This window comes from Megalobrama amblycephala, linkage group LG7, assembly GCF_018812025.1.
Source record: "Megalobrama amblycephala isolate DHTTF-2021 linkage group LG7, ASM1881202v1, whole genome shotgun sequence".
Classification (NCBI taxonomy): Eukaryota; Metazoa; Chordata; class Actinopteri; order Cypriniformes; family Xenocyprididae; genus Megalobrama; species Megalobrama amblycephala.
In genome coordinates, this window is record NC_063050.1 from 56,146,536 (window position 1) to 56,173,899 (window position 27,364).

The window sequence follows — 27,364 nt, forward strand, 5'->3', positions numbered from 1 at the left end:
GTTGAACACAAAAGAAGATATTTTGGTAACCAAACAGTTTCTGCTCCCCATATTTTCTACATTATGGAAGTCAGTGGAGGCCAGAAATTGTTTTGTTACTAATATTCTTCTTTTGAGAGTGAGTAAATGATTATTTTTGCGTGATCTATCTCTTTAACATCTCTAACTAGTTTCTCAAATGGAACCAATAAACATTTTTTAAGTCCGTTAAAGTAAACAAGAGTGGAGGGTGATATTTCTACCCTGAAACCTTCATTAAACATGACACTAACCTCAACACAATGCTTCAGTAAGTATTTTTTCATCTTAAATGAGCATTTTTGCTTTGAGAGCAACTTTAATCCTACAAACTAAATTAGAAGACTGCAAGAACTGATTTTAATTCCGATTTAATTAAGTGCAAGAAGGAGGGGCAAGTTGTCACACTTTTTACTCCAGTGAATATTTCTCAGAGCGGGTTTATAGGTGTAATTTCTGCATTTATACCAATCGCAAAAACACTAAGGAACATTTCCACTATTATTTCCCAGGTCATTTATTACACGCTGACCCTATGGGGTAAGTTTTCACATGGGAACCTGCTCTTTATCCACACTTATTTGAGAATACCTTCATTTGAGATACACATCTACGTACTAAAATATATTACTGGCTATTTATGTACAGTAAGGTCATTATGACACTAAACAATTCATGAAGCAGTTTTAAATCAGAGATTTCACAGGTCAGTAAGCATACAAAAACAACATATGATCAGTTTTTAAGAAAAAAAAAACAAGCTATTAGTCAAACTGTAAAGATGATGGCGAATTACTTCACAAACGTACTTGAAATACACAGAAACTAATAAAACCATACTTTTTACAGACTATTTATGGGTTGTTTTACTTGATAAAGCTACTTAAATCACTGTTTTCATAATAAACAGTACTGAAATCTGCAATAAAATGTCTAGAGATCTCAATATCTGCTCTCAGATCTCAACATTTCCCATCAAATAATCTGAGCGGCTCTATATTCATTTTATATCTCTGACTGGATGACGACTGTTTTTATGTCTCCTAATGAATTTTTGGAGAAACATCTGAAACTCATCATGAAACACAACTGAGAAGAACCCCATTGAGCTACAAAAGAACAATCAGTCCTAAATCTCTGACATCACATCTTATGCCACGTTCACACTGCAGTTAAATACGGTGTCACTCCTGATTATTTATTACAGTGTTTAATCTCATTAGTTATATAAGGTTAATGACACTTGCATTATACTCTAGCTTTTGCTGCACATATTATCAGACTAACCTAAAGAGACCAGCTGAGATCATAAATGATGCTGGTGCGCCACCTGCTGTCTGACTCAATTAGGAGAAGTTCAAATAATATTAAACACATAAAACTGACCGCACCATTTACACTCTAATAGCTATAAATCATGTGTTTTAATTTAAAACTTTTCCAAAATAATAATAAATTGATTTATTTATTGTAAAAGTGTGTATTTGACCTATACAGTGTGTAATGTTATACTTTCTTCTTAAACTATTTTTTATACCTGTACAGTTGTCATAGATGTCATTTTATTAGCAGATATTAATTTAGAGACTGCAGGGAGCAGTTTATTTTTAGGCCTACTCTTAAAAATTAATTTTCAAAAAGATCATCACAGCAAGAGTGAATAAATTGTTGTGTTCTGCTGCCATCTGGTGGATTTGTGTTGACCCTCCAAATGACACTAAAAGCAGTTAAGGTGGACTTTCAACTCTCTGAATTTGAGGATTGACTGAAAACTATTGATTAGCTCATAATAAGTTGCAGATGCATGCATAAATTAACATATTGTTGCCTCAAATTCAGATATTCTTCAATATAAATGCATTATTAAGCACAACGCCTGAAGCATCTGCTTCAGAACAATGAAATATAAAGTTTAATTACAGAATTATGAAAGTGAATCTTCATTTTCAATAAGTCCACACTTTATTGCCATTATGTTCCTTTCATTCAAAACTCTCGGACGGCATGTACTTTCTTTTAGAAGGTCATCCGACCATCTAAATTAAATTTAGCCCATTAAACGCGCGAGACACAAACTATTTCCTCCGACACTGTGAGGCGGGAGCGATAATCCCCTCATAATTAATTTTGGATGGAGTTCCTGCCCAACACAAGATGCGTTTCTGGAGGAGGGGATCCGGGTTTTAGGAGCGGTCCACCTTAACACCCTTTCCCAGCTAACAGGGGACGTTCTGGCAAGGTTCTCTCAAGGTTCTGAACAAACGTTCTTCCAGTGACGTTCGTTCAAACTTTTCTGCTCTTAATGTTTTCGAATGTTAGTTTTTTCTGAAACATTTTTAAATGTTTCTATGTATCAGAACGTCCAGAGAACATTCAAAAGTAACGTTCCAATAATGTTTGCAGAATGATAAATTGGAATGTTCGAATACACGCTTTTAAAACATTTAAAAACCTGTGAGTTAGAATCCGAATCTTGTGAGGAGACTCACGCACTTCTTACTCTCAGAGTATGAATGGACTTGGACTCTGCTAGTTACATAAGTCGTGGAAATGCACAAAGCACGCGTATAGACAGATAAAGAGTTCGAATGACTAATAAAAGGGCCAGAAGAGAAGCTTTGGGTCGTAAGTGCTGCACTCTGATGATTGATGATTGTGGCTGTGCTCCAGCACTCTAGTTGCGTACTAGATTTGGCCGCAGTAGATCAAAGGGGCTTCAGGAAAGGGGTGGTCCTGCACTGGAGCATATATAGAGAGCCGGGCTTCTTGCTTCTAAGACAGAAGGAGAGTTGAAACTCGAGGAGACAGTGAGGGAAAACTGCCCACCTTTGATGCTTTTTAAGACTCGTCTTTTCAACTGCTGCTAGAGACTGCGATCATTTTATTTATTTCCACTTTGAGTCGACTTCAGCTCTGGATTGGTACCTATTGCAGTTTTCTGGTTTTGTTTCTGTCTACCAGCTCCGGGAGTCAAATTCTCAAAGAACTAAAACTTTGTAAGGATTGGTCCATCATTTTGCTCTTGAGAACCCAACAGGAATATAATGTCTTTTTTGCGCCTCATACTGGGTTTCGTTGCAGCGCTGTGCGTAAACGCGGCGCAGAGCGCGTGGGAGGAGAGCACCGTGGTGCCGGTCCGACTCGACTCGTACGGCACCGAACCGACCCATACTGCAGAGGCACGGGAAAAGGAATCCGAGAAACGCATCTATCGCTTGGACGTCTTTGGAAATCAGATGGTGTTGGTGCTGGAACCGGATCAGACCTTTTTAGCGCCTGGGTTTGTGTTCCAGATGGTGGGGAAACCGGAGTCCGAGGAGTTTGACAGCGCGGGACAGGCGCGGTGCTTCTTCTCGGGGGCCGTGAACGGAGAAGAACTTTCCGCTGCGGCGATCAATCTGTGCAATGGACTGCGGGGCGGCTTCTATGTCGGCGGCGAAGAGTACTTCATCCAACCCGCGAACGCCAGCGGAGAGGCTTCGGATGGAGACATCCATGTCATCCGCAGAAGAAAACGGGGGTTGTTGGCTGAGGAGAACGGTTCTAAGTGTGGGGTGAACGAGGAGGAGGAACGGGTCGCCGAGAAACCATTTGCAACCAAATCCGAGCACATCCCATCTGAGTCTAAAGGTAAATATTGCAGAATATGTATCTATTTTCTACCAAGAGAAGTTTCTTTACACTTTATTATTGTTGAGCGACTCAGATGAATATTTCACGCACGCCTCCGGTAACCCGAATAAACTCGGTGACTCCGCGTCATTCGGTGCGCGCTGGCGCATGAGGAGCGAATTAAGCAGGTTTGAGAGTTCTGCGTCTGCTTTAACGCATTACGCGCCAAATTTTTATGGAAAATAAAATCGATTGCTCATTGCACAGATGTTCTGTCTGTTCCTTTAAACTCATCTTAAAAAATAAACGTTTTTCTAAAGTGCAGAAGAGCCTTTCCCAAAAGCGAGGCGAGGGTTAACTTGGAGAGGGCAGAAATCTCTCCACATACGCAGGAGGAGGGAAGGGGACGTAGGGATGGGGGGAGTGGGAGGTGGGAGAGAATGCGCTGGAGAGACGTGGAAGTTCTCCTCCTGGTACCGCATGTTGCGCAGATCAGCACCGGAGGACTTGTATTTCCGCCAACGTTTCTCGTGAAAGTGCGCAAGTTTTGGAGACGTTATTAGCAGGGCGGAGCAGAAGCTTATAGTCAAATTAAGAAGTAAGCAAGCTCAGCACTTGCTCCCAATAGCTTTCCATCTTTTTAAGTACACAGTTACTTAACTATTTGCAATCAAAAATGCATTTATGTTCATTTGAGGCATCTATATGTACACTCTTTAAAAATTAAAGTTCAATTTTTGGCATTGATGGTGCACAAAAGGTTCTTTATATCGAAAAACATTCCTTGAGATTATTAAAATGTTCTAAAAAGGGTTATTTTAAGAACTGAAAGGTTTTTTGAGGCATCACTGAAAAGGAAAAAAAAAAGCTCTTTTGGAATCTTTATTGTTAAAAGTTGACAAAGTACATTTTATCATCTACATTCAATTAAACACACAGTCTTTTGGTTCCAGAAAAACAGACCAAAAATATTGATGACATCATCATGCACTCACAGGTGTACACTCTAAAAATGCTGTTTTGTTTCAGCCCAAATTTGGGTCAAAAATGGACAAACCCAACCATTAGGTTAAATTACTTTTTTTAACCCAACCATTGGGATTGTCCATATTTAACCCAAATTTGGGTTAAAATAACCCAGCATTTTTAGAGTGTATATAAATGCATGTCCAATAAAATGCACTCTGGAATAAGAATGTCCCGCCCCCTAATATCACACTACTAGCAATAGGAAGTAGGAAATTGTGATTAAACCATGTGAGTTAAAGCCTATTGGCTTTTTAAATAAAAAAGACCAAGACCCTTTGATCATCAACATGGGAAAAGTCATTTCACAGGGTTTTTAAATAGACAAAATAGTGCATGTGATTTAGATTTCACTTTTTCAAAAAATCTGGTTTTAATCACTGTCTTCCTATCCTCCAGCACACCACAGATCCCGTCGCTTTGTGTCGACTCCTCGCTATTTGGAGATCATGATTGTGGCAGACCAGTCAATGGCAGAGTTTCATGAAGCTGGGCTCAAACCTTACCTGCTGACCATCATGGCGGTGGCATCTCGTCTGTATCGACACCCTACCATTCATAACTCGATCAGTCTGGCAGTTGTGAAGCTTCTTGTTGTGTATGATGAAGAGCACGGTCCCCAGGTGTCCTCCAATGCAGCGCTTACCCTTAGGAACTTCTGCCAGTGGCAAAAGCAGCACAACCCACCAAGTGACCGACACCCTGAGCATTACGACACAGCAGTACTGTTCACCAGACAGGTACGTTTCTCTTAAAATACCACAACTGGTTTCATCTGAGCAAATTATGTTGCATCGTTCATAGTTGTGAATTTTGCAGGATCTTTGTGGAGCTCATTCTTGTGACACTCTGGGAATGGCGGATGTGGGCACCGTGTGCGATCCCGATCGAAGTTGCTCCATTGTTGAAGATGACGGCCTCCAAGCAGCCTTCACCGTAGCACATGAGCTTGGTAGGTACATTCCCATGTTTCTATGTAAAACTAGACTCTATGCAGGTGTAGAACAAGTCAATAAATTGTGCTCCTCCTGTAGGTCACGTGTTCAACATGCCCCATGATGATGCCAAACAATGTGCCAGCGTTAATGGAGACCAGTGGAGCGCCCACATGATGGCCTCAACCTTGTCCAATCTGGACCAGCTACAGCCCTGGTCTCCTTGCAGTGCCCTGATGGTCACAACCTTCCTGGACAATGGCCATGGTCAGTGTTTACTGGACAAGCCCCAGAAGCCTCAGCAGTTGCCCCAGGCTCTGCCAGGTTCAGTTTACGATGCCGACAAACAGTGCCGTCTCACATTTGGAGAGGAGTCCCAGCACTGTCCTGACCTGAGCACCACTTGTGCCGCACTTTGGTGCACCGTCACAGCTACAAATGGCTTGCTGGTCTGCCAAACCAAGAACTTTCCATGGGCCGATGGGACGTCTTGCGGGTCTGACAGCTACTGTATGGCAGGACGATGCTTGAGCAAGGCCGAGGCTGCCAGATATCAGGTGAGCACCATTTGGTGTACCATTTGATGATGTTTTATTAACAAAGTTCGGGAGGAACACGTCAAATTGCCTAACCACGTTTGTTGACAGTTTTCTGCATCCCTCCATCACTCCGTCTCCTCACACTTGCCTAGTTACTATCCTAACCAGAGATACGGGGGGAGTACTCTGGGTTCGGGACAAAATTCCGAGCTCGGAGCCCTCCCCTCGGACAGCATGCCAAATACACACACTTTTTATAATATCTGATTATTTGTAAGTGTGAACTTGTGAATTGTCATATGCAAGTGGTGTCATTCTGATTTGTGACTGACAATGCTTCTGTCTTGTTGCCTTTAAGACTCCAGTCAATGGCGGATGGGGAACTTGGGGATCTTGGGGAGATTGCTCACGTACCTGTGGAGGAGGTGTACAATACTCTTTTAGGGACTGTGACAGTCCCCAACCCAAAAATGGAGGCAAATACTGTGAGGGCAAGAGAATTCAGTACCGCTCCTGCAACACCGAGGCCTGCCCTGATAGCAATGGTATGGGATTGTCTCTTCACTGCTACTTCAACCAATGCAAACCAAATGCAAGCTGCTTTATACTAAACTGTATATGTTTGCGCAGGTTTGACATTCCGTGAGGAACAGTGTTTGGCCCACAATGACATCTCCTCTCAGGTGTCATTCGGCACAGGAGAAGGTGTCGAGTGGGTGCCGAAGTATGCGGGAGTCTCTCCCAAGGACCGCTGCAAGTTGGTGTGCCGAGCAAAGGGAACTGGGTACTTCTTCATTCTGAAGCCAAAGGTGAGTGTCTCAATTAGCCTGATCCACCTAGAGTTGTTGTAAAATCTGTAATTGGTTTGGTGGATGCAAGACAAGTGTGTAATCTGACGTTCCCTCCAATCCCTTCAGGTGGCTGATGGAACACCATGCACCCCAGATTCCACCTCAGTCTGTGTCCAAGGCCAATGTGTGAAGGCTGGTTGTGACCGGGTCATTGGTTCCAACAAGCGTTTTGACAAATGCGGCATCTGTGGAGGAGATGGATCTACTTGCAAGAAAGTTTCTGGATCAATGGAGCGTGCTAAGTAAGTCCACAACCTGCACATGAATGTTACCAGCTAGTTTGAGTTTTCCAACATACTTCCTCAGATTCCGTTAATGACCATTGCTTGTTTCTGCACTTTAGGCCGGGCTACCAAGACATAGTGACGATTCCAGCTGGTGCCACGCACCTAGATGTTAAGCAGCGCTCTCTTGTAGGCCGCCGCAACGACAATAGCTACCTAGCAGTTCGCCGGCAAGATGGCACATACCTACTGAACGGCGACTATAAGCTGACGACTTTAGAGACTGATATCTCTCTGAAAGGTGCACTTCTGCGATACAGCGGTTCCTCTGCCACACTAGAGCGCCTCCGAAGCTTCGCTCCCTTACCTGAGGCTCTTACTATCCAGGTGTTGTCAGTCGGCGATTCCCCAAGACCTCGTGTAAAGTACAGCTACTTTGCTCCACGTCCCAGTGGGTCAAATCGTCCGTCCATTAATGCCATTAGTGAAGCAGGAGATGCCGAATGGGCCCTCCGTGAGTGGGGACCCTGTTCGCAGACCTGCGGTGGTGGTATCCAGAAGCGGGACGTCCTTTGCCTTGATCCTTACGGCCATCAGTCAAAAGACTGTCCTGAGGAGCTGCGCCCTGCTTCATCACAATCCTGTGCTCTGCAGGCGTGCCCATCCTGGCTGCAGGGGGAGTGGTCCGTTTGTTCCAAAGCATGCGGCAGAGGCTATCGCAAGCGTCAACTGCGCTGCATCGGACACGATGGTCGCATTTTGCCTAACGAGAGCTGCAACGCAAAAAATCAGCCACGACCTCGCTTGGAATTGTGCAACCTGACTCCCTGTTGAAACTGAACACTGAGGCTTGCAACAACCTTGAACGGCTGTAAGTTGGTGCTTTGGATTCAAAGGGCCCTTTATGACAGAGACTGCAACCAAACTTCTTTCACCCATCCAACACTGGGTACAGGGCACAAAGCTGGCACACAGTGTACCTGTCTTGACAGCTGTGATGGAGGAGAAGAATACGAACACCTCTGCTGCTTTGGATGCTGATGTCATGCATGTTAGATTTTGAGTGTGCATGGGTGTGTATGATGGATGATTCATGAAAGAGTGCATGAAACAGCTATGCATTTGTAGTGTCTGTCTGAGCTGGACTAGATAGACAGGTTTAATTTGTCACAAGAGGGCATATAGGAGCTAATGTCTTTTCCTAGGGTCAAGAGCCGTACCGAGACAAAGGAGTTCATTAGTAGTGGTGTTTTATATAAAGCACCCTCTAGTGGTTCTATATTTAAAAGTTGCAAACTCAAAGCACATATTTAATAAATGCATTTTCTTGCCAAAATCAACGCCATATCTCACCTCAGCTAGGCACACATGCTGCTAATCAAACACCACAACAGGTATTATGCATTTCAGCATAATTAAGTTTAAGAACGCACATTAGCTTTACGTTTTGCTTCATAGGTTGATATTTTCAGCATTTTGCAAAGCCATACCCGATCAAGAGGGATCATATTTTTTTTTAAGGGGGAGGGTGACCAAAGAGCATAGGATTTATACCTGAGGAGAGAGTGTGTTTGTGTGAGTGTATGTTTATGTATGTGTGGGTTAGTTCTGTGTGATTGTGTGGAGGTCTTCTCTCCTACTACTACTTCATAAGTAATCCTCTCCTGCCTTCTGAGAAGGTATCTTTGTAATGAGGTGTGTCTTTTTTGTACAGAATATCCAAACGTTATTTATTTTTGTACAGCCCATTTAATATAATCTTGTTGCTTTTTTATAATTATTGTATTTCTATTTGTTGTTATTGTTATTGTTGTTATTGAAATAACTGAAGGATGTAGATTATATTAGAGTATTTATACAATATCTATGATCTTAGGTTTATGAATAAAGTATCACATTGATTTGTGGACCAAAATGATTTGTTTGGCTTATTTTGGGTGTGGCTGCTGAGTCTAAATCCTGGTCTGAGGCCCCCTAGCGGTTGATGAAGGTACTGCAGGGGATTGCAACGCTACTCTGTGGACTGATAAGAGTATTTTACTATAAAAGTATATTTTTAACGTAGATAATTTGTTCTAAATGAATGGAATAAATAGTAAATTGGGTTTTTATCTTTATATTTCAGTTGCTTCTATACACAAATGCAAATCAGTTGCACAGTAAATCCGACAAGGTCTAAAATAACAGCCACCACTTATAATATTATTAATTAATAAAACGTGGATAATTGCAAAACACAGTTTAGCAGGAGGGATATAAGTTATAAGGTATACCAATATTATATTATCATATGTAGTCCAGACATTACAACTTTAATAAAAAGAAGGACTAAGTAATCTGCAAGTAATCCTGCAAGACAGAAAGGAAGGTATTTTATTAGATTACATTCAAGTTGTCAATTTATACATAACTGTAGGATTTCCTTCTGTAAAGAGTGTTGCATAATTAAATGTTAAATGCATTTATGTAATAAGTTCACTGATGTGTGGGCATTTCCATGATTAAAAGTATGTCTTTAATAGTAAGCTATATTCATATAATTAAAAAAAAAAAAAAAATATCATGTTTCACATGCAAGCAGGACATTATCAGCAGTGTAACTGATTATGACAAAATAATCGAACATCTGATGTCATGTGACCAGTCAAATGATCATTTCCACTCTTGCAAACAGAGGTAGTTATGAGGTGCGGAGAGACAACATGTGTCATTGGAACATTTTGGACCCAATTTGTAATAATTTAAAGAATTCAGTGGAATTAATGTCAACTTTCTGACAGTGTGTGGGACATCCGACTGTCCAAGAAGGGGCACAACTGATTCACAAATATGGTGATAAATATGTACAGGAATTGACTTTAATTTTAATTTAAGACTATGAGACTATTTAACAAATGCTTGATAAAATGTTTGATAAAGGGTTAAAAACATCACATACACACCATTGCAAATATTTGCCTTTGCAGCTTTCTGTCTCCTCCATTTATTAACGAAAGGCCTTTTTGGTCTTTTCAGCTGAAACAAGAGAAAAGAAAATGTCATTATTTATAATATATGGGATTATATATAGGAAAAAAGTACTGATTGACCTTACAATTTTTGGATTTTACATTATTAGGCATTAAAAACATGGTAAGTGTTGTGGTTACTCCGTATTGACAACAAATATCACATTAAAACTACCAATACTGTGGTAAAAGCATGGTAAGTTTTGTTTTTACCATGCTTCTACTACAAATACCATTTTGAAACTACTACTACTGTACTACTTTGAACCTTATATGAACTTCTTTGAACCTATTGCACGTCACGTGACAGTGTTTATAAGGTTCTTTAATTTAGAAAGCAATGAAAAGCAAACATTAGAACAGCGTATTTACTTACCAACATCTGGCACACGTGAACTGATGCCAAATATCGCAATGTGTTCTGAAGGAGACTTCAGCGTGATTTCAAAAGGTTTCCTATTGAAAGCAATGGAGTTCCCAGTTTGTGACGCTGAGGGGCACTGCTGGCGTATCCCAAGCCACGCTGGAGGCGCTTGACTATGGGCAAGCGCCCAATTTCAAGCATGACCATTCATATTAAACAGAGACAAAGCAAATAATTTAAATAAATTGAAATTTTGAGTTCACAACACTTAAAATATTAATTCAAAATTCAAATGTACACATTTGCTGGCAAATGAGTACATTAAACACACCTGTTTAAGTTTTGGTGCCAAAACTTGGGATTTTAAGTAATATTAAGTTATGATAACTTGATATCTTTATTAAGGACAACATTGGGGTTTACAGAGTAGCAGCGGTATTAGCAGTACAATTTCTGTAATGTTTCTATTGTTTTTTTTTTCAGAAGGCTGGTTCAGTACAAGTTAATTGTAACTCAGTTCTTAACTTATATGAACGCTGTAAAACAGAGTTAATCTTTTGCAGTGCGTGGAGTTTGAGCTCGAGATTCTCTGCTTTCATCTCATCTTCATTAGGACACAAATTCACAAACGCTTCGATCAAGACTGCCTATGACAAGGTTGGTCTATTAAGTTTTCATGATTAAGTTGTAATAGGAGTCATGATGGTAATTTAGTAAGCTAAATAGAAATAAAATACTGTTTTAAATAGGCTTAGTTTGGAATAATAAAGCAACCTCTAAATGCTGTAAAATTTGTCCAAAATATCACAATTGTTCTTTTTTATAGATGATTTTACGCTCCAGCAGTAGGAAATTGAGTTTTGGTCGAGTGTCAAAATAGGTGAACAGATCTTCCTGAAGAGACAGACATCACGTTCACAACACCGCGCCATTTTATGAATGACTAGAAAAGAACTAAACTCATATTAGAGGACATTATCAAGTGCTTGCTACAACAGGATTAGTTTATGGTGAAGCAGACACTATGTCTGTGTGTGATCTCTCTGATCAGAGATGTAGAACTGAATACAGACCGTTTTCACAAGTCTGGAATGGGTTTCTCGGAAGAGGGTAAAATTCTATGGCAGTGAATGAGAGAAAACATTAAATATATTTTTTTGTGTCCCCATTTTCTCAAATTGCAAAAGAAAAGCTCAACAACAGTGTTTTCAAAACTTTCACAAGAGGGGAAAAAAAGAGAAAGATTGATAACAGCATTCAGAAGAAAGATGTTAACTTTACTGTCACAGCAGTGTTTTTATTTTTATTTTTATTTATTTTATTTATTTATTTGTAATTTGATGCAAAGGTAATACAATACTAATTATAGTGTTATAAATGTATATACATTAAAAAATTAAAATATAAAAACCCAGATTTACAATGCTGATGACTGTTAAAATGCATAATCAAGACAGTCCGTGAAAAGGGTCCATTGGGCCCTATGCAAAGACAGTGTGCGAGGGTCCCTTTGCCATCATTTCATGATCTACACTATTTATCACCCCCTTTTATTATTATTATTATTATTATTATTATTATTATTAAATAACAGTGTATAACTAAAGCCCTCACTGATAGAATGATTGATGGCAAATTACTGGTACTTAGTATTACTTTAATATTAGTATTAAAACAGAACTGTATAGCATGTAATCAGTATAACATTTGCATCCATATTAAAGCATATTTGTATATGAATTGTGCTATACTTAAATATATATGTACAAATTCAAATGACAGATCTTGCCATTGAAATGATGGGGAAAATTGTCCCAGTCAACCTGAATTCTCCCAAACATTTTCCTTAAGTGTTTCATTAACAATTATTCAGTTATTTGTAAGAATGTCATTGTAAAAATAGTTCCAATGTAGATACTTACTTTTTGAAAGTAACTTACTATAGGCCTAGGTTTTAAAAATGACGCAGTAAAAATGACAGTTTAACGATATTTAATTGGAATTGTGTTTTATTAACAGACACTGTGCTGTTTATTCCTAAACATTGTCTTTTCAAACTATCCAACAGTGCGCTCTTGATGAGCTGTATAAAATATCATTGGATTTATAAACAGTAGTTTCCTGCTACAGTCTGGGCTTGACTTTACTGACATTCCCAGCAACATTAAAAGCAGTAAAATGAAGCTGTAATGCTGTTTGTGGAGTTGTTTAATCCTCCTCTGCTGGTATCTAGAGAGATTTAATGTTATTTATCTTCAGTTGATTTCATCAAGGTACATCATTCCTTGTTCAAAAATATTCCTCTATAATGTCAAGAAAACTGGACATTTTTAATGTTCCCAGAAACAACACAGAATATCTGGAGAACGTTCTTATAACAAACATGGCAGTGTGATGATATATATAACTATTGGTCAATGTCTTGATCTGGAGGCGCATGAAAACAGACCAACCTGTTATAAATCATAAGATTTGACCCTATAAATAAGGAAATTAAATAATTTCATCATGAACCTCTGAATTCATGTTTTGTTAAAGGGATTTTGTAACAATCTGATATATGCAAATGAAGTATTCACTTATTCACTCAGTGTTTTCTTTCATCACAGAAATAATGGCAGCATATACAAACTTTTCACACTCACGGCACAGCAGCATGGATGAACCTCTTAGTTTTGTGTAAGTAAATGTTATTTTGCATTTACTCATTTTACTCAGAATAATTTTGTGTGTAAACAAAAATGCAATTGTTCGCTATGTTGTTGTTTACTCATCAGTCAAACTTCTCAGAGGAGAAAATAAATTATTGTGAATGTATATGGAAATAACCAAGAATATGTTTACGTAAAAATCACGAAACACTATTAATGAGTTTGATTTCAAAACATGCTGATGCTAAATCAGTTCAGTCAATCTTTTGCAGATCACGTCATGATGCCACACTACTGAATAATGGTCCTCCAGTACTTTACCGTCTGAACACTGAAAGAAAATATATTGATGGGACTAATAAAAAGGTCAGACACTGGACATATGGACGAAGAGACAGAAACAAGCAGAACAAAGTAATACTGATGGTGGGAGAAACCGGCACTGGGAAAACAACCCTCATCAATGCCATGATCAACAACTTACTGAAAGTGAAGTTTGACGATCAGGAGTTTTATGAAATCACTGAAGAAACTGAAGATAAAGATCAAAAAAAATCCCAGACATCCACAGTCACTGTTTATGAGGTGTTTGTTGAAGAAAACCCAACATCTCTGACCATCATTGACACTCCAGGATACGCAGACACTGAAGGATGTGAGAAAGACAGAGAGATTTCTGAGTATCTGATGAGATTATTTTCAGATGAGGATGGGATTCATTACATTGATGCAGTGTGTTTTGTGATGAAGGCATCTCAGAATCGACTGTCTGAAAAAGAGCTGTACATATTTCACTCAGTTCTGTCTCTGTTTGGTAGAGATATAGAGAACAACATAGTGTTTCTGCTCACATATTCAGATGGAGGACCTCCAATAGATGCTCTTAATGCTATTAAGAAAGCAGAAATACCCTGCAGAAGAGATGAAGACAATGAACCTGTTCACTTCTTATTCAACAACCGACAGAAAGAGAAAAAGACAAACGGTATGAACATGCTTACAGACCATCATGGGAAATGGGAGAGAGAAGCATGAATGAGTTCTTGACAATCCTGGAAGAAAAGAACAGAAAAAGTGTTCTGATGACATTAGAAGTTCTGAAAGAGCGAAGTCGACTTGAGGCCTGTGTCGACAATCTGATAGAGAGAATCTCTGAGAACGAGGAAAAATCTGAAGAACTGAAGAAGATTAAGGAAGCCCTCAGACAGAACAGAGAGAAGATTCAGAAATGTGAAAACTTTCAGTTTATAGTCAAAAGAAGTTTCAAAGAAAAAGTTGCCATTGAAAATGAACGGTGGTGGAAGAGAAACACAACCTGCTGCTCCGTCTGTGAGGAAAACTGTCATGAGAGCTGCTGGTGGGCAAAAGATCCCTCAAACTGCTGGGTCATGAAAACCAACCACTGCACTGTGTGTCCAAAGAAGTGTCATTATAGCAAACATGTCAAGGAGAACAAAAAATATGTGAGGAAGACAAAGGAAGTCACTATGATATTTGATGAGCTCAAAAGGGAGTTTGAAGGCACTGGTAAAACGACTGTAACCAGCTTTGACGAAAATAAATATGACGACACAAAAAAGCAACATGAAAGTAACGTGAAAGAGTCAGAGAATATAACAGCAATAGAACAAAAATTGACGAGTGATCTGGAGAAGATCAACACCGAAAAGTCTCGGCTGCTGGAGGAAGCTTATGTGACCATCATGAGTCTGTCTGATATCGCACTGAAAGCAGACAGCGCTTTCACTCTTCATCATCTGGATTTCTTGATTCCCAGACTGAAGGAGGAGAAAAAAGATGATTGGATGAAGAACCTGGAGGAACTGAGTAAAGCTGGAGAAGAACAGAAAAATAAGGGAGCTTTAATGCATCTGATGGCTTTTGGCCAAAGATGCAAACAAAGATTTTACAGACTTTTCAATCAAGGTAAAAATGAATAAAATCTGAATATTCAAGATGCAAAAGTAAAACAGATTCTGCTCTATCAGTGAAAATAAATGTAATTCCAAACGAAGGTTCGGGAGAGGCCTAAACATTCAGTCCTGTCAATCATCATTACGAGTGTATATAAGCAGCAGTCACTGCATTTCCCAGCGACAATTCTTCCAGCATCCCTCCTCCTCTATTTCTCTTATTCTCTCTCTACGGAGTACTGTTATGGGGGGCTTCAGTTTTACTGAAGATATGAAATCCTTTATTTTATCTCTCAAAAATGCATATGATGTGAATCTGCAAACAGAATTCATGACAAGACTTCACACAAACAACATCATGCAATAAATCTCACTAATCTGGAGAAAAGATCTCAAAGAAAGTGCACAACCAAACTTATCTTCTCATCATCAAGATCCCTCTCTCTACTTCCCCTCCTTTCACTCTGACTCAAGACCTGAAAAGCTCATCAAGAATGACTATGATGTATCTTCTCATCAGTCATTGTTTTTCCCCTTTCAGGTTTGGTATGATTTTAAACATGTCTGTGTGATCAGTAAAACGATCTCAATTTCACAGCAGTCACTTATATTATGTGATGAATTCAAGAAGAATTCGGTTCTCTTATTTACATGATGTGATGTTTTGTACATTTTGGGACTTTTTTTTAGAAAACAAAAAAGTTCAATCTACAAAGTTGAATTCTAACTTGATTCTGTTCTCTCTGTGAGCCAATCAGCACTTTGAATGCACACACAAGAACCAATCAGGATCAGCTTTCTTTGTCATGTCGCCGGACTGCTCTGTGTAGTCTAGCCTATAGAGCCATACATTATTATTATTATAGCTATAACACTGGTGGTCAAAAGTTGGAAATAAAAGATTTTTAATGTTTTTGGAAGAAGATGGCTTAATTTATTTGATATAAAAATACAGTAAAACACTAATATAATGAAATATTCATTTTAAAATTATGGTTTTGGTTTTTGAAATATTTTTAAATCCAGCATTTTAAATCAGCATCTTTACTCCAGTCTTCAGTCTTCAATTATGCTGATTTGCTGCCTAATTATAATCAGTTATTATTTGTGCTCAATTATAAATAGTTATAATAAACAATTATAATTTATAATTAATTATAATAAAGTTTCTTATTATTATGAATGCTGAAAACTGTTTGTGTATTAATATTTTTTTGGAAACTGATACTTTTTCAGGATTATTCAACGAATAGAAAGTTGAAATTAACAGCATTTATTTGAAATACAATTATAAATGTCTTTACTGTCACTAACAGTATCAAGTTTTCCACAAAATTATGAAGCAGCACAACTGTTTTCAACACTTTTTCAACAAATGATAATCATAAATGTTTCTTGAGCAGAAAATCATCATATTAGAATGATTTCTGAAGGATCATGTGACACTGAAGACTGGAGTAATGATGCTGAAAATTCAACTTTGATCAGTGAATATAAATTTTGGCTAAAAATTGGATATATTCCATAAAATGACAGATGTCAAGCTCTTTAAAGGACAGACACTATAGCCAAAGACACCATAAAAAACAGCACATTCTGCACTATAATCCAAATCTTGTTACATGAGTAAAAAATTCTTACAAACCCGATTCCAAAAAAGTTGGGACACTGTACAAATTGTGAATAAAAACAGAATGCAATGATGTGGAAGTTTCAAATTTCAATATTTTATTCAGAATACAACATAGATGACATATCAAATGTTTAAACTGAGAAAATGTATCATTTTAAGGGAAACATTTCATGGCATCAACACATCTCAAAAAAGTTGGGACAAGGCCATGTTTACCACTGTGTGGCATCCCCTCTTCTTTTTATAACAGTCTGCAAACGTCTGGGGACTGAGGAGACAAGTTGCTCAAGTTTAGGAATAGGAATGTTGTCCCATTCTTGTCTAATACAGGCTTCTAGTTGCTCGACTGTCTTAGGTCTTCTTTGTCGCATCTTCCTCTTTATGATGCGCCAAATGTTTTCTATGGGTGAAAGATCTGGACTGCAGGCTGGCCATTTCAGTACCCGGATCCTTCTTCTACGCAGCCATGATGTTGTCATTGATGCAGTATGTGGTCTGGCATTGTCATGTTGGAAAATACAAGGTCTTCCCTGAAAGAGACGACGTCTGGATGAGAGCATATGTTGTTCTAGAACTTGGATATACCTTTCAGCATTGATGGTGCCTTTCCAGATGTGTAAGCTGCCCATGCCACACGCACTCATGCAACCCCATACCATCAGAGATGCAGGCTTCTGAACTGAGCGCTGATAACAACTTGGGTTGTCCTTGTCCTCTTTAGTCCGGATGACATCCCAGTTTTCCACAAAGAACTTCAAATTTTGATTCGTCTGACCACAGAACAGTTTTCCACTTTGCCACAGTCCATTTTAAATGAGCCTTGGCCCAGAGAAAACGCCTGCGCTTCTGGATCATGTTTAGATATGGCTTCTTTTTTGACCTATAGAGTTTTAGCCGGCAACGGCGAATGGCACGGTGGATTGTGTTCACCAACAATGTTTTCTGGAAGTATTCCTGAGCCCATGTTGTGATTTCCATTACAGTAGCATTCCTGTATGTGATGCAGTGCCGTCTAAGGGCCCGAAAATTATGGGCATCCAGTATGGTTTTCCGGCCTTGACCCTTACACACAGAGATTGTTCCAGATTCTCTGAATCTTTGGATGATATTATGCACTGTAGATGATGATAACTTCAAACTCTTTGCAATTTTTCTCTGAGAAACTCCTTTCTGATATTGCTCCACTATTTTTGGCCGCAGCATTGGGGGAATTGGTGATCCTCTGCCCATCTTGACTTCTGAGAGACACTGCCACTCTGAGAGGCTCTTTTTATACCCAATCATGTTGCCAATTGACCTAATAAGTTGCAAATTGGTCCTCCAGCTGTTCCTTATATGTAAATTTAACTTTTCCGGCCTCTTATTGCTACCTGTCCCAACTTTTTTGGAATGTGTAGCTCTCATGAAATCCAAAATGAGTCAATATTGGCATGACATTTCAAAATGTCTCACTTTCAACATTTGATATGTTATCTATATTCTATTGTGAATAAAATATAAGTTTATGAGATTTGTAAATTATTGCATTCCTTTTTTATTCACAATTTGTACAGTGTCCCAATTTTTTTGGAATTGGGTTTGTAAATTACAACTTTAATAAAGTCTGAACACAAATGTATACACATTCTATATAATTATGTTTAAATACATGCAGTCAAAAGAGCATCATCATGACCAGATTTAGTCATGACAATAATGTCTATCTGCTCATATTATGAACAAGACAAAAGGAAAGCTCACTGGGGCAAATGAAATCAGTTAAATTAATTCAGTTATATTAGCGCTCCCAACAGCTGTTCAGAGAAAACCTGCTTGACTGGCATATTCAGCAGCACAGGTAATAATCACATCACCTCATCATAACGATGAAGTCTTTTGTTGTATAACAAGCTTTAATAATTAAAGAGGACACTGTGTGGTTTAGTCATTATGTTACAAGGGTGGTTCAAGTGGAAGCGCGTTCAACCCAAGCCAGTCCTTCTGCTGAATAATACATTCAACCAGCCGCTCAGCAAAATAACAAGTGACTTTACACACCATGATCTACTGAAAACCTTTATCTCTGACTGTCTGAAAACTGCACAGGGTGAAACAAGCGAGATGTAAATATGTAATATGCAAGATAGCAAGATTTTTCCTTTATTACAAGTAACAATCTTTAAAAAAAGATTTTTTTTTTTTTTTAATGTTACTATTTCAGAATCAGAATGTTCAGAGAACATTCAAAAGTAACATGTTTGCAAAATGATCAAATGGAATGTTCAGTTAACATTTCATTTGCATAGCCAATACATTTTTTTTTTCTGGTTTGTTTTCTTAAAACTGAACATTTAGAGAACATTCAAATAACTTAAAGGCGCAATATGTAAATTTCGCCACTAGAGGTCGCTTAATCAAAACAAAGGCATAGCTTGATGACTCCTTGATTTCGTGCGGTCATGGGAAGTGTTGTCTTCACGTCTACAGCCGGTGGAAAATAATCTGATGGGACTCGGGCAGAAATCATATTCATTGATGACGAGGCTGCTGGAGCGATTGCTAATGAGAGACGAGCGCGACACACGTCTCGAGAGCAGCGGAACTTTTATTATGCCATAGTCGCCGCTTCCGCTTCTTCCGGTCAAGCATATGTGGGGTAATACAGCACTGTTTATCATTTTAGATACATTTATATGTTGAAAGTTCTAATAATCCTACTCTGTGTGTTCGCTTGGCGGCTGCAATGAGACACTAGTAGCACACTGCAGTAAGCTAGTTTGATATTAGACACGGTAAAACGAAAAAACGAAATTCAAACAATAAGACTTACTATGCTGAGCAATATAACATGATTAGTTTTATGTCTATGAATGTATCCAATCAGTTGCTCACCTGTCTAATAAAAACACATTGGTGTTTCCATGGTTTCTACAAAATAAAACCGGAAACCAAGGGTAGGTACGCAGATATGATGTCATTGATAGGCGACGCATAGACATGCTCCGTGACCTGGTTAAAATTGCTTATTTCTCTGGATTTAAACATTCTTGGAAACATTTGGGATAAAATAGTACACAAGCCAACAAAATATATAACACTGCTCTAGTGGTTTTTGGATATTTTAATCCAGAAATCTTACATATTGTACCTTTAATATGTTAGCTTATATGTTTGTCAGCTACTTAAGGTGTATACATTATGAAGACGTGGAACAATAAATCCTATGAATTACAGTCTGAAGCTCGTGCATATCATAGTGAGATGCTCTTGTTTACTCTTCGTGTTTGGTTGAGGTCAGGGATGATGCACACAGAGAGGATTCGTGAAAACACGATAGAAGAGAGACCTAAATATAGACTTCAGGGACACTACAGAGAGAAGATGATGATGATGATGCAATTTGCAGCTATTGAAAAGGCCGAACGTGTTCCCAGAATGATCGTGCGGCTCTTGTTTTGTTCCTGAGGTAACCGGTAATGCTCGTGTGATGATGATGATGAGTCGTGACGGTGGAGGCGGGCGGCGCCGCGCGGCCCTTCAGTCGCATCCAGACTCCCTGAGCGGCAGGACGAAGTTCCTGGGGGAGGGGATCGAGCGAAGAAAAGAAAATAGCGCAAGGAAGAAGTTAAAGACAAAGAGGAAGGAGTCAAAAGGAGAAGTTCTGAGAGACTCGTGGAACACGTGGAGCGTTATGGACTTTATTTTAAGCGTCTAAAACTTGACAGTCAGACCAACATAGACGTATCATCGGTTCGATGAATTAACTGTCAACTAACATGTGAAAGTTGGTCAGATGCGTTTGTTTTCCATAAATCAACGGGAACATTATGGAAAATCCGAGGACGCCGAGTTCACAGAAGAGTTGGAAGTTCGTGCGGGACTCGCTGCTGCTCTGCTTATTCGCCGGTAACGCGTTTTCATATTTCAGAAGTTACACACGAACAACAACCAGGAAGTAACGTTACATCAATTAAACATTTAACTGATTTAACTGTTTTATTGTGCGATGACTTGGAAACTAATTAAAGTTACTTATGAGTTATCTAGTAAAAGTAAAGTCTTAAATTACTGAACTTTTTGACATTACCCAACTAAAACAATCGTTCTTCCAGTAACATTTATATAAAACGTTATCAATTAATGTTCTCAAATCGTTATTTATATATCGTTCATGGAATGTTTTTAGTTGGACGTTCGTCTAACATTTTTTTTAAATGTTACTACTTGTTTAAGAACGTTCAGAGAACATTCCAAAATAACGTTCCAATAATGCAAAATGATAAAATGGAATGTTCGTTCGCGTAACCAAACAAAACGTTTCGAATGTTCAGAAAACCTTCAGAAATGACGTAATTTTTTGTTAGTTGGGTATGTTTAGAAAACTTATTGTGCGATGACTTAGAAACCAATTAAAGTTTCTTATGAGTTATCTAGTAAAGTCTTTAAAAGTAAAAACTTTAAAAGTAAAGTCTGATTATCTCTCACTCAACTTTTCGACATTACCCAACTAAAACAATCGTTCTTTCAGTAACATTTATAGAACCTTATCTATAATGTTTTCAAAACGTTTATATATCGTTCATGGAATGATTTCAGTTGGACGTTTGTCTAACATTTTTTTTTCGTTCAGAGAACATTCCAAAGTAACGTTCTAATAATGCAAAATGTTTCGAATGTTCAGAAAACCTTTAGAAATGACGTTATTGTTTTGTTAGTTTTGATAATGCTCATTTTACTAGCGTGTATTAATGCTACCTTGGTAATACCATGGTATTCTTTGAAATACATTGGAATATCAGGAAAATATCATTGTATTTTCATCCAGTACTGCAACAACACTATCCATACAGACATGCTTTGTGATGTGTGTGTGTGTGTGCAGTGACATTTAAGGCACCAGTGCTTCTAAAGCGTCTTTGTCCCAAAAGTGTTGACCGACAGGACCCAGAGGTAAAGTGAGGGCCTCTGGGGGACCACCCAGTCTGCAGGGCCCCACATTTGCTCAGTTTGCTCAGCCAGATGCAAACAGACGCCACTCAAATTGAAGCCAAATTTCGGTGCTTCAGAAGTCATAATTACACCAATTATACTGTGATGACTGTGGGCAGGACAAGATAGCGCTGTAATTGTGTTCCAACCATCCTCATCCTCCAGCATGAGATGTATATATATTCAAACACAGATACAAATAATGGAAAGGATTTGCATTAAGCAATAATTAAGCTGCACACACCCATAAAGCGCTCTTCGTCACTGATCGATCCAGCAGGATTCTGTCAGCGGTGTGTTTGATGCATTAAAGAGCTCTGAGCAAGAAGCAACACATGATTGTTTCTGCAGGATCAGACTCGTCCGTCAGCGGCAGGAATGATGGGATCAGTCGAGATCGGCCCTCCAACACAACACTGGATACAGAGACACACTGCAAAGACATATTTCACTTTTATATTGTTCGGTCTAAAACAGCTGAAGCACGCTGAAGAAATATCATATATCATATTCCTTATTATTATTAGACTTATTTTCCACTAAAACTTTTTAGATATGATTTGATTTGCCCCAAACCTAACACACATCGCTGAATGGTGTAAATGTGAATTACACTTAACATTTAGCGTATATCTTTGTATTGTATGCATTTGGTGTTTTTCCCCAATTTTTGAGGTCATCATGTTGTGTGTGTGTGTGTGTGTGTGTGTGTGTGTGTGTGTGTGTGTGTGTTTGCAGGATGTGGAGACGCTCAGTGTGACAGCTGTGTTGAGTACTGCTGCGATGGAGTTCCTCCTTTCTGCTGCTCTTACTACGCGTATGTGGGAGACGTGCTTTCGTAAGTGCACACACTCACACACACTCACTCACGCACGCACGCACACACACACACACTCGCACGCACGCACACACACACACACACACACAAATATCACACACACACAAACATCTCATGCACACACACACATCACACACACACAAACATCACACACGCACACACACACACACGCACAAATATCACACACACACAAACATCTCATGCACACACACAAACATCGCACACACACAAACATCACACACGCACAAGCATCACACACACACACACACACACAAATATCACACACACACAAACATCTCATGCACACACACATCACATACACACACACTTTCACTCACACCCTTTCTCTCTCTCACACACACACACACACACACACACACACACTCACACTCAAACACACACATTCACACACACTCTTTCTCTCTCACACCAAAAACACACACACACGCACACTCTCTCTCTCTCACACACACTCTCTCACACACACACTTCCTCACTGCTGCTATTTTACTCATGTATAACATCACCATTGAGTTGACCTTTGACCCTCCCCTCCCCCCACACACACAGCTGTTTTTTCACTTCAACTTGAAATCCAGCCCATAAAAAAACTTGTGTCCAATTACGTTTTGCATAAATCAAACATTATTTTTAATCAAATGTTGATGAAAGCAACTTTAATTCTTTAATTCCCAGCTAACATGGAACATTCTGGCAAGGTTCTTTCAACGTTATGAACAAACGTTCTTAATAGAATGTATTATTTATACATCGTTGATGGAATGTTTTAGCTGGATGTTTGTCTAACGTTTTTTAAATGTTACTGGTTGTTTCAGAGAACATTCAAAAGTAACATTCCAGTAATGTTTGCAGAACGATGAAATGGAATGTTCCCTTAACGTTCTCATAACAACCAACCAAACGTTTAAAAAACTGAAAACGTTCAAAGAACATTCCGAAATAACTTTTTCCTAACGTTAGCACAACGTTCTTATATTTTTATTAGTTGGGTAAATGACAGCTTTTGCTGCAGTTTGTCCACTTCAGTAATCTCACTCTCACATGTGAGCATCCATATCTATATTTTCCTTTAGTCTCTCACTCCCACATTAATCCATACTTGAAACGACAACTGAAAAGCAACATATTTGGTCTTTTTTGCCACAACAAAGAGGTGTTTAATCAGGTGCCTGTTAGCACAGGAGACGGATAACCGCTGACTCACGAGTGGATGGGATCCATCAGGACGCAAATAAATATGAGCATTCTGGGTGGTCTGACTTCACAAAAACACATGTAGAGCAAATACTGAGTTCATCCTGCCATAAAACAGGTAGTTAGAGTTATAATAAGCATCACTTGTGCTAGTGCGTTTATTCCTACAGTACAGACTTTCAATGATGCAAACTTCATCAAATATGAGTCAGATTCAGCTGTTCTACAGAAGACAATAGTAAGAATAAAATTTCGGCGCGTGTGTTTGTCAGTTTTTGCTGATTGTTCTGCCCTCTTTTTCAGGGGAACGGCTATTTCAGGGATCGTGTTTGGCGTTGTGTTTTCTGATGGGCGCAGTGGCCTGCCATCTTTCTGTGCATCTGTATGTGCGTGAAAAACGGGCGCGGGGCGAGAGTGGGCGTCTTCGGCTCGTCATATATCAACACCGTGACTCAGGGTTACCCAGGTAACACAACAACACACACAACCCTTCAGACGCACACTGGCACACTGGAGCCGCGGCTGAAGTTATGAACAAACATTCTTCCAGTAACGTTAATAGAACGTTTGTTCAACGTTATCTCAAAACGTTAGCACAAAAACATTTATACGTTGTTCACGAAATGTTTTAGTTGGACATTCGTCTAACGATTTTTAAATGTTACTACTCGTTTCAGAACGTTCAGAGAACGTTCAAAAGATAATGTTTGAAAAATGATCAAATGGAATGTTCATGTTTCTTTAATGTCTGACATTTGGAACATCAGAGAATATTCAAAAACTAGATGATTAATTACCAAAATGTGAAGCTGCTGCTAGCATGTTTTAACACATTGTTAGTATGTTTTAGCACATTGCTAGCATATTTTAGCATTTTGTTGCTAGTATGTTTTAGCTTGTTGTTAGTATGTTGTAACACATTGTTAACATGAATTAGCACACAGTTAGCATTTAGCATGTTGCTAGCAAATTGTGGACATTGCTAGCATGAATTTGCATGTCGCTAACAAATTTCAGCATTTTGTTAGCATGTTGTCAGCATGATAAGCACATTGCTAACTTGATTAGCACATTGTTAGCATGAATTACCATGTTGTTACCATGTTTTAACATGTCGCTAGCATGTTTTAGCATTGGTAGCATGTTGGTTTCATGTTATTAGCATGTCTTACCAATACGTTAACCTGTTGCATCTGTAGCATGTTTTAACACATTGTTAGTATGTTTTAGCATTTTGCTGCTAGTATGTTTTAACATGTTATTAGTGTGTTGTAACACATTGCTAACATGTTTTAACACATTGTTATGATGAATTACCATGCTGCTAGCATGATTCAGCATGTTACTAGTATATTTTGTACATTGCTATCATGAATTAACATATTGCTAACATGTTTTAGCATTTTGTTAACATGTTGTCAGCATGATTAGCACATTTGCTAACCTGATTAGCACAATGTTAGCATGTTTTTGCATTTTGCTAGCATGATTTAGCATGTTGTTATGATCTTTTAGCTTGTCGTTAACATGTTTTAACATGGTAGCATGCAGGTAACATGTTGGTAACAATATTAGCATCAATTATGTTGCCACCATGTTTTAACAAATGTTGCTAGCATGAATTAGCACATTACTAGCATGTTCCTAGCATGATTTAACATGTTGTTAGGCATTTTGCTAGCATGTTTAAGCTTGTTGCCAGCATGTCTCTTGCATTTTTTAGCATGGCAGCATGTTGGTAACATTGCTAGCATGTTGTTAGCATGATTAGCACATTGCTAGCATGATTTAGCACAATGTTAGCATGAATTATCATGTTGTTGCCATGTTTTAACATGTTACTAACATGATTTAACACCTTATAAACATGTTTTTGCATTTTGCTAACAAGATTTAGCATTGGTAGCATGTTGGTAACATGTTTGCTAGCATGTTAGCATGATTAGTACATTGCTAACATGAATTAGCATGTTGTCCTAGGATAGTCGTTAAGCTTTGCTATTGATACACAGCTTAAATACTCTTATTGTACAAATGTTTTGACACCCTCAATGAAAGTTTATGGGATTTTTTTTGTAGATTTGATCGCCCGGTTTACAAAAAGATATACCGAGTCAGAAGGTCTGACCCGAGTTTGGTGGTTGTAGCTTGAAAGCTCTAGGAGATGCTGTATAAAATTCTCAGAAGAAGAAGCTAACAAGCTAACATATTATCATTTTCACAGATAACTGGACAGGAAGTCCTCCTTCTCGTCACTCCAGTAAGAGCAACATTCATTTCCAGTTCTGTCTCTTTCTTCACAGGCCCTCCACCTCCGTACAGCTATGATTGTGAGATGTATCCTCCTGATCTGCGGCCGCCTCCGTACACACCGACTCCACCCAGAGCGGCAAACTACTCTCCGCCTCCACCCTATCCGGGCGACAGCAGGAAATGAGCCAGCGCTCGAGCCCTTCTTCTGCTGCTGATGACGAAGATGAAGATAGTTGCACTCGGAATTGCACAGAATTCCTGCACAACACAAGACCAGCGCTCTGGGAACAAAGCAGAGGATTTCGACCGCAAATTCTTCTCATGTCTGGATTTGAATATTTTTTTTATTAATGCAATGGACATTTATGGTCTCACAAATCTAATGAACTTTAATAAAAGTTATTTCAAGCAGCGTGAGACCAGGACAGGCCTATAAACTCTCATGTGCTTGGGTAATTGTGATGCGGTTTGTTCAAAATCAGTGTTATTTCTTTTAATGACAAATGAAAATACAGTGAAATGAACTGTTAATATGGGAATTAAACTTTATATGTGTTTTACAGAGTAACATAATGTTCTCATACCTACAATGTGTCTTGATTAATCCACTGAGGAAATAATACTTTGTAGTTTGTCAGAATTACCGTAATTACGAGATTCCGACTTTTATTCTCATGTCAGTCTTTAGCTTTCATAATAAAAGTCTGTATGCTCTTTTTTGCAAGGTGATGCTCATATATCGCACAATTTATTATGTTTTATTCATTGTGGCCTTTAAAAGCTCATTTTCACATACAGCCAAGAAACTACATTAAGATTTCATTTCAGAAACCCTCTGAATGTCCACACGGGGGCAGCAAATAACAGAAGTGTTCTGCTCTATATACTGTATGTAAGGCATTTAATGCCTTTATTTTATTTATTTTTACAAATGTAAAATAAAATGCATGTATTAAATGAGTAATAATGACATAAGGTATAGTAAAAACTAATAAAAATAAACTGAATATGTTTGAAAATGTAAAATAATAAAGTAAAAAAAATTTTTTTAAAACAAATAGTCAACTGAGGAGCAACATTTTTCGTTAAATATTTATATTAATATATAAAATATATTTTATATCTCATAAAATGTATGTTTCAAGCAAGCAGCAACCAAACAAGCTAAAATAAACAACAATAACAAAAATAATGTCAAAAATAAAAATAATACAAAACACATTTAGGGCTAAATTAAAAGAAAAATATTTATAAAATAAGTTAAAATAATATTGTAAATCGAAGTGCAGTCTTTGATTTTATTTTCACGTTAGTTT

The 27,364-nt window shown here is 38.4% G+C and overlaps 2 protein-coding genes and 1 pseudogene across 2 annotated transcripts; all 3 read left to right on the forward strand.

Moving 5' to 3' along the window:
• Window positions 1-2,768: 2,768 nt before the first annotated feature.
• adamts1 (ADAM metallopeptidase with thrombospondin type 1 motif, 1) lies at window positions 2,769-9,120 on the forward strand. The gene is made up of 8 exons (XM_048198189.1): window positions 2,769-3,648; window positions 5,056-5,396; window positions 5,476-5,608; window positions 5,691-6,148; window positions 6,489-6,675; window positions 6,761-6,939; window positions 7,048-7,223; window positions 7,325-9,120. Exons 1-8 carry the CDS (start codon window positions 3,063-3,065, stop codon window positions 8,037-8,039), a joined length of 2,775 nt encoding a protein of 924 aa, XP_048054146.1. The 5' UTR covers window positions 2,769-3,062; the 3' UTR covers window positions 8,040-9,120.
• Window positions 9,121-13,444: 4,324 nt separating this feature from the next.
• Window positions 13,445-15,168, forward strand: LOC125273172 (annotated as a pseudogene).
• A 5,081-nt stretch (window positions 15,169-20,249) lies between these two features.
• On the forward strand, window positions 20,250-26,780 carry cyyr1 (cysteine/tyrosine-rich 1). Its single transcript, XM_048198191.1, is given in 5 exon segments — window positions 20,250-20,659; window positions 22,481-22,580; window positions 24,099-24,156; window positions 24,159-24,261; window positions 26,099-26,780. Coding segments are annotated over 5 exon segments (474 nt in total). The 5' UTR covers window positions 20,250-20,580; the 3' UTR covers window positions 26,233-26,780.
• The last annotated feature ends 584 nt before the right edge of the window (window positions 26,781-27,364 follow it).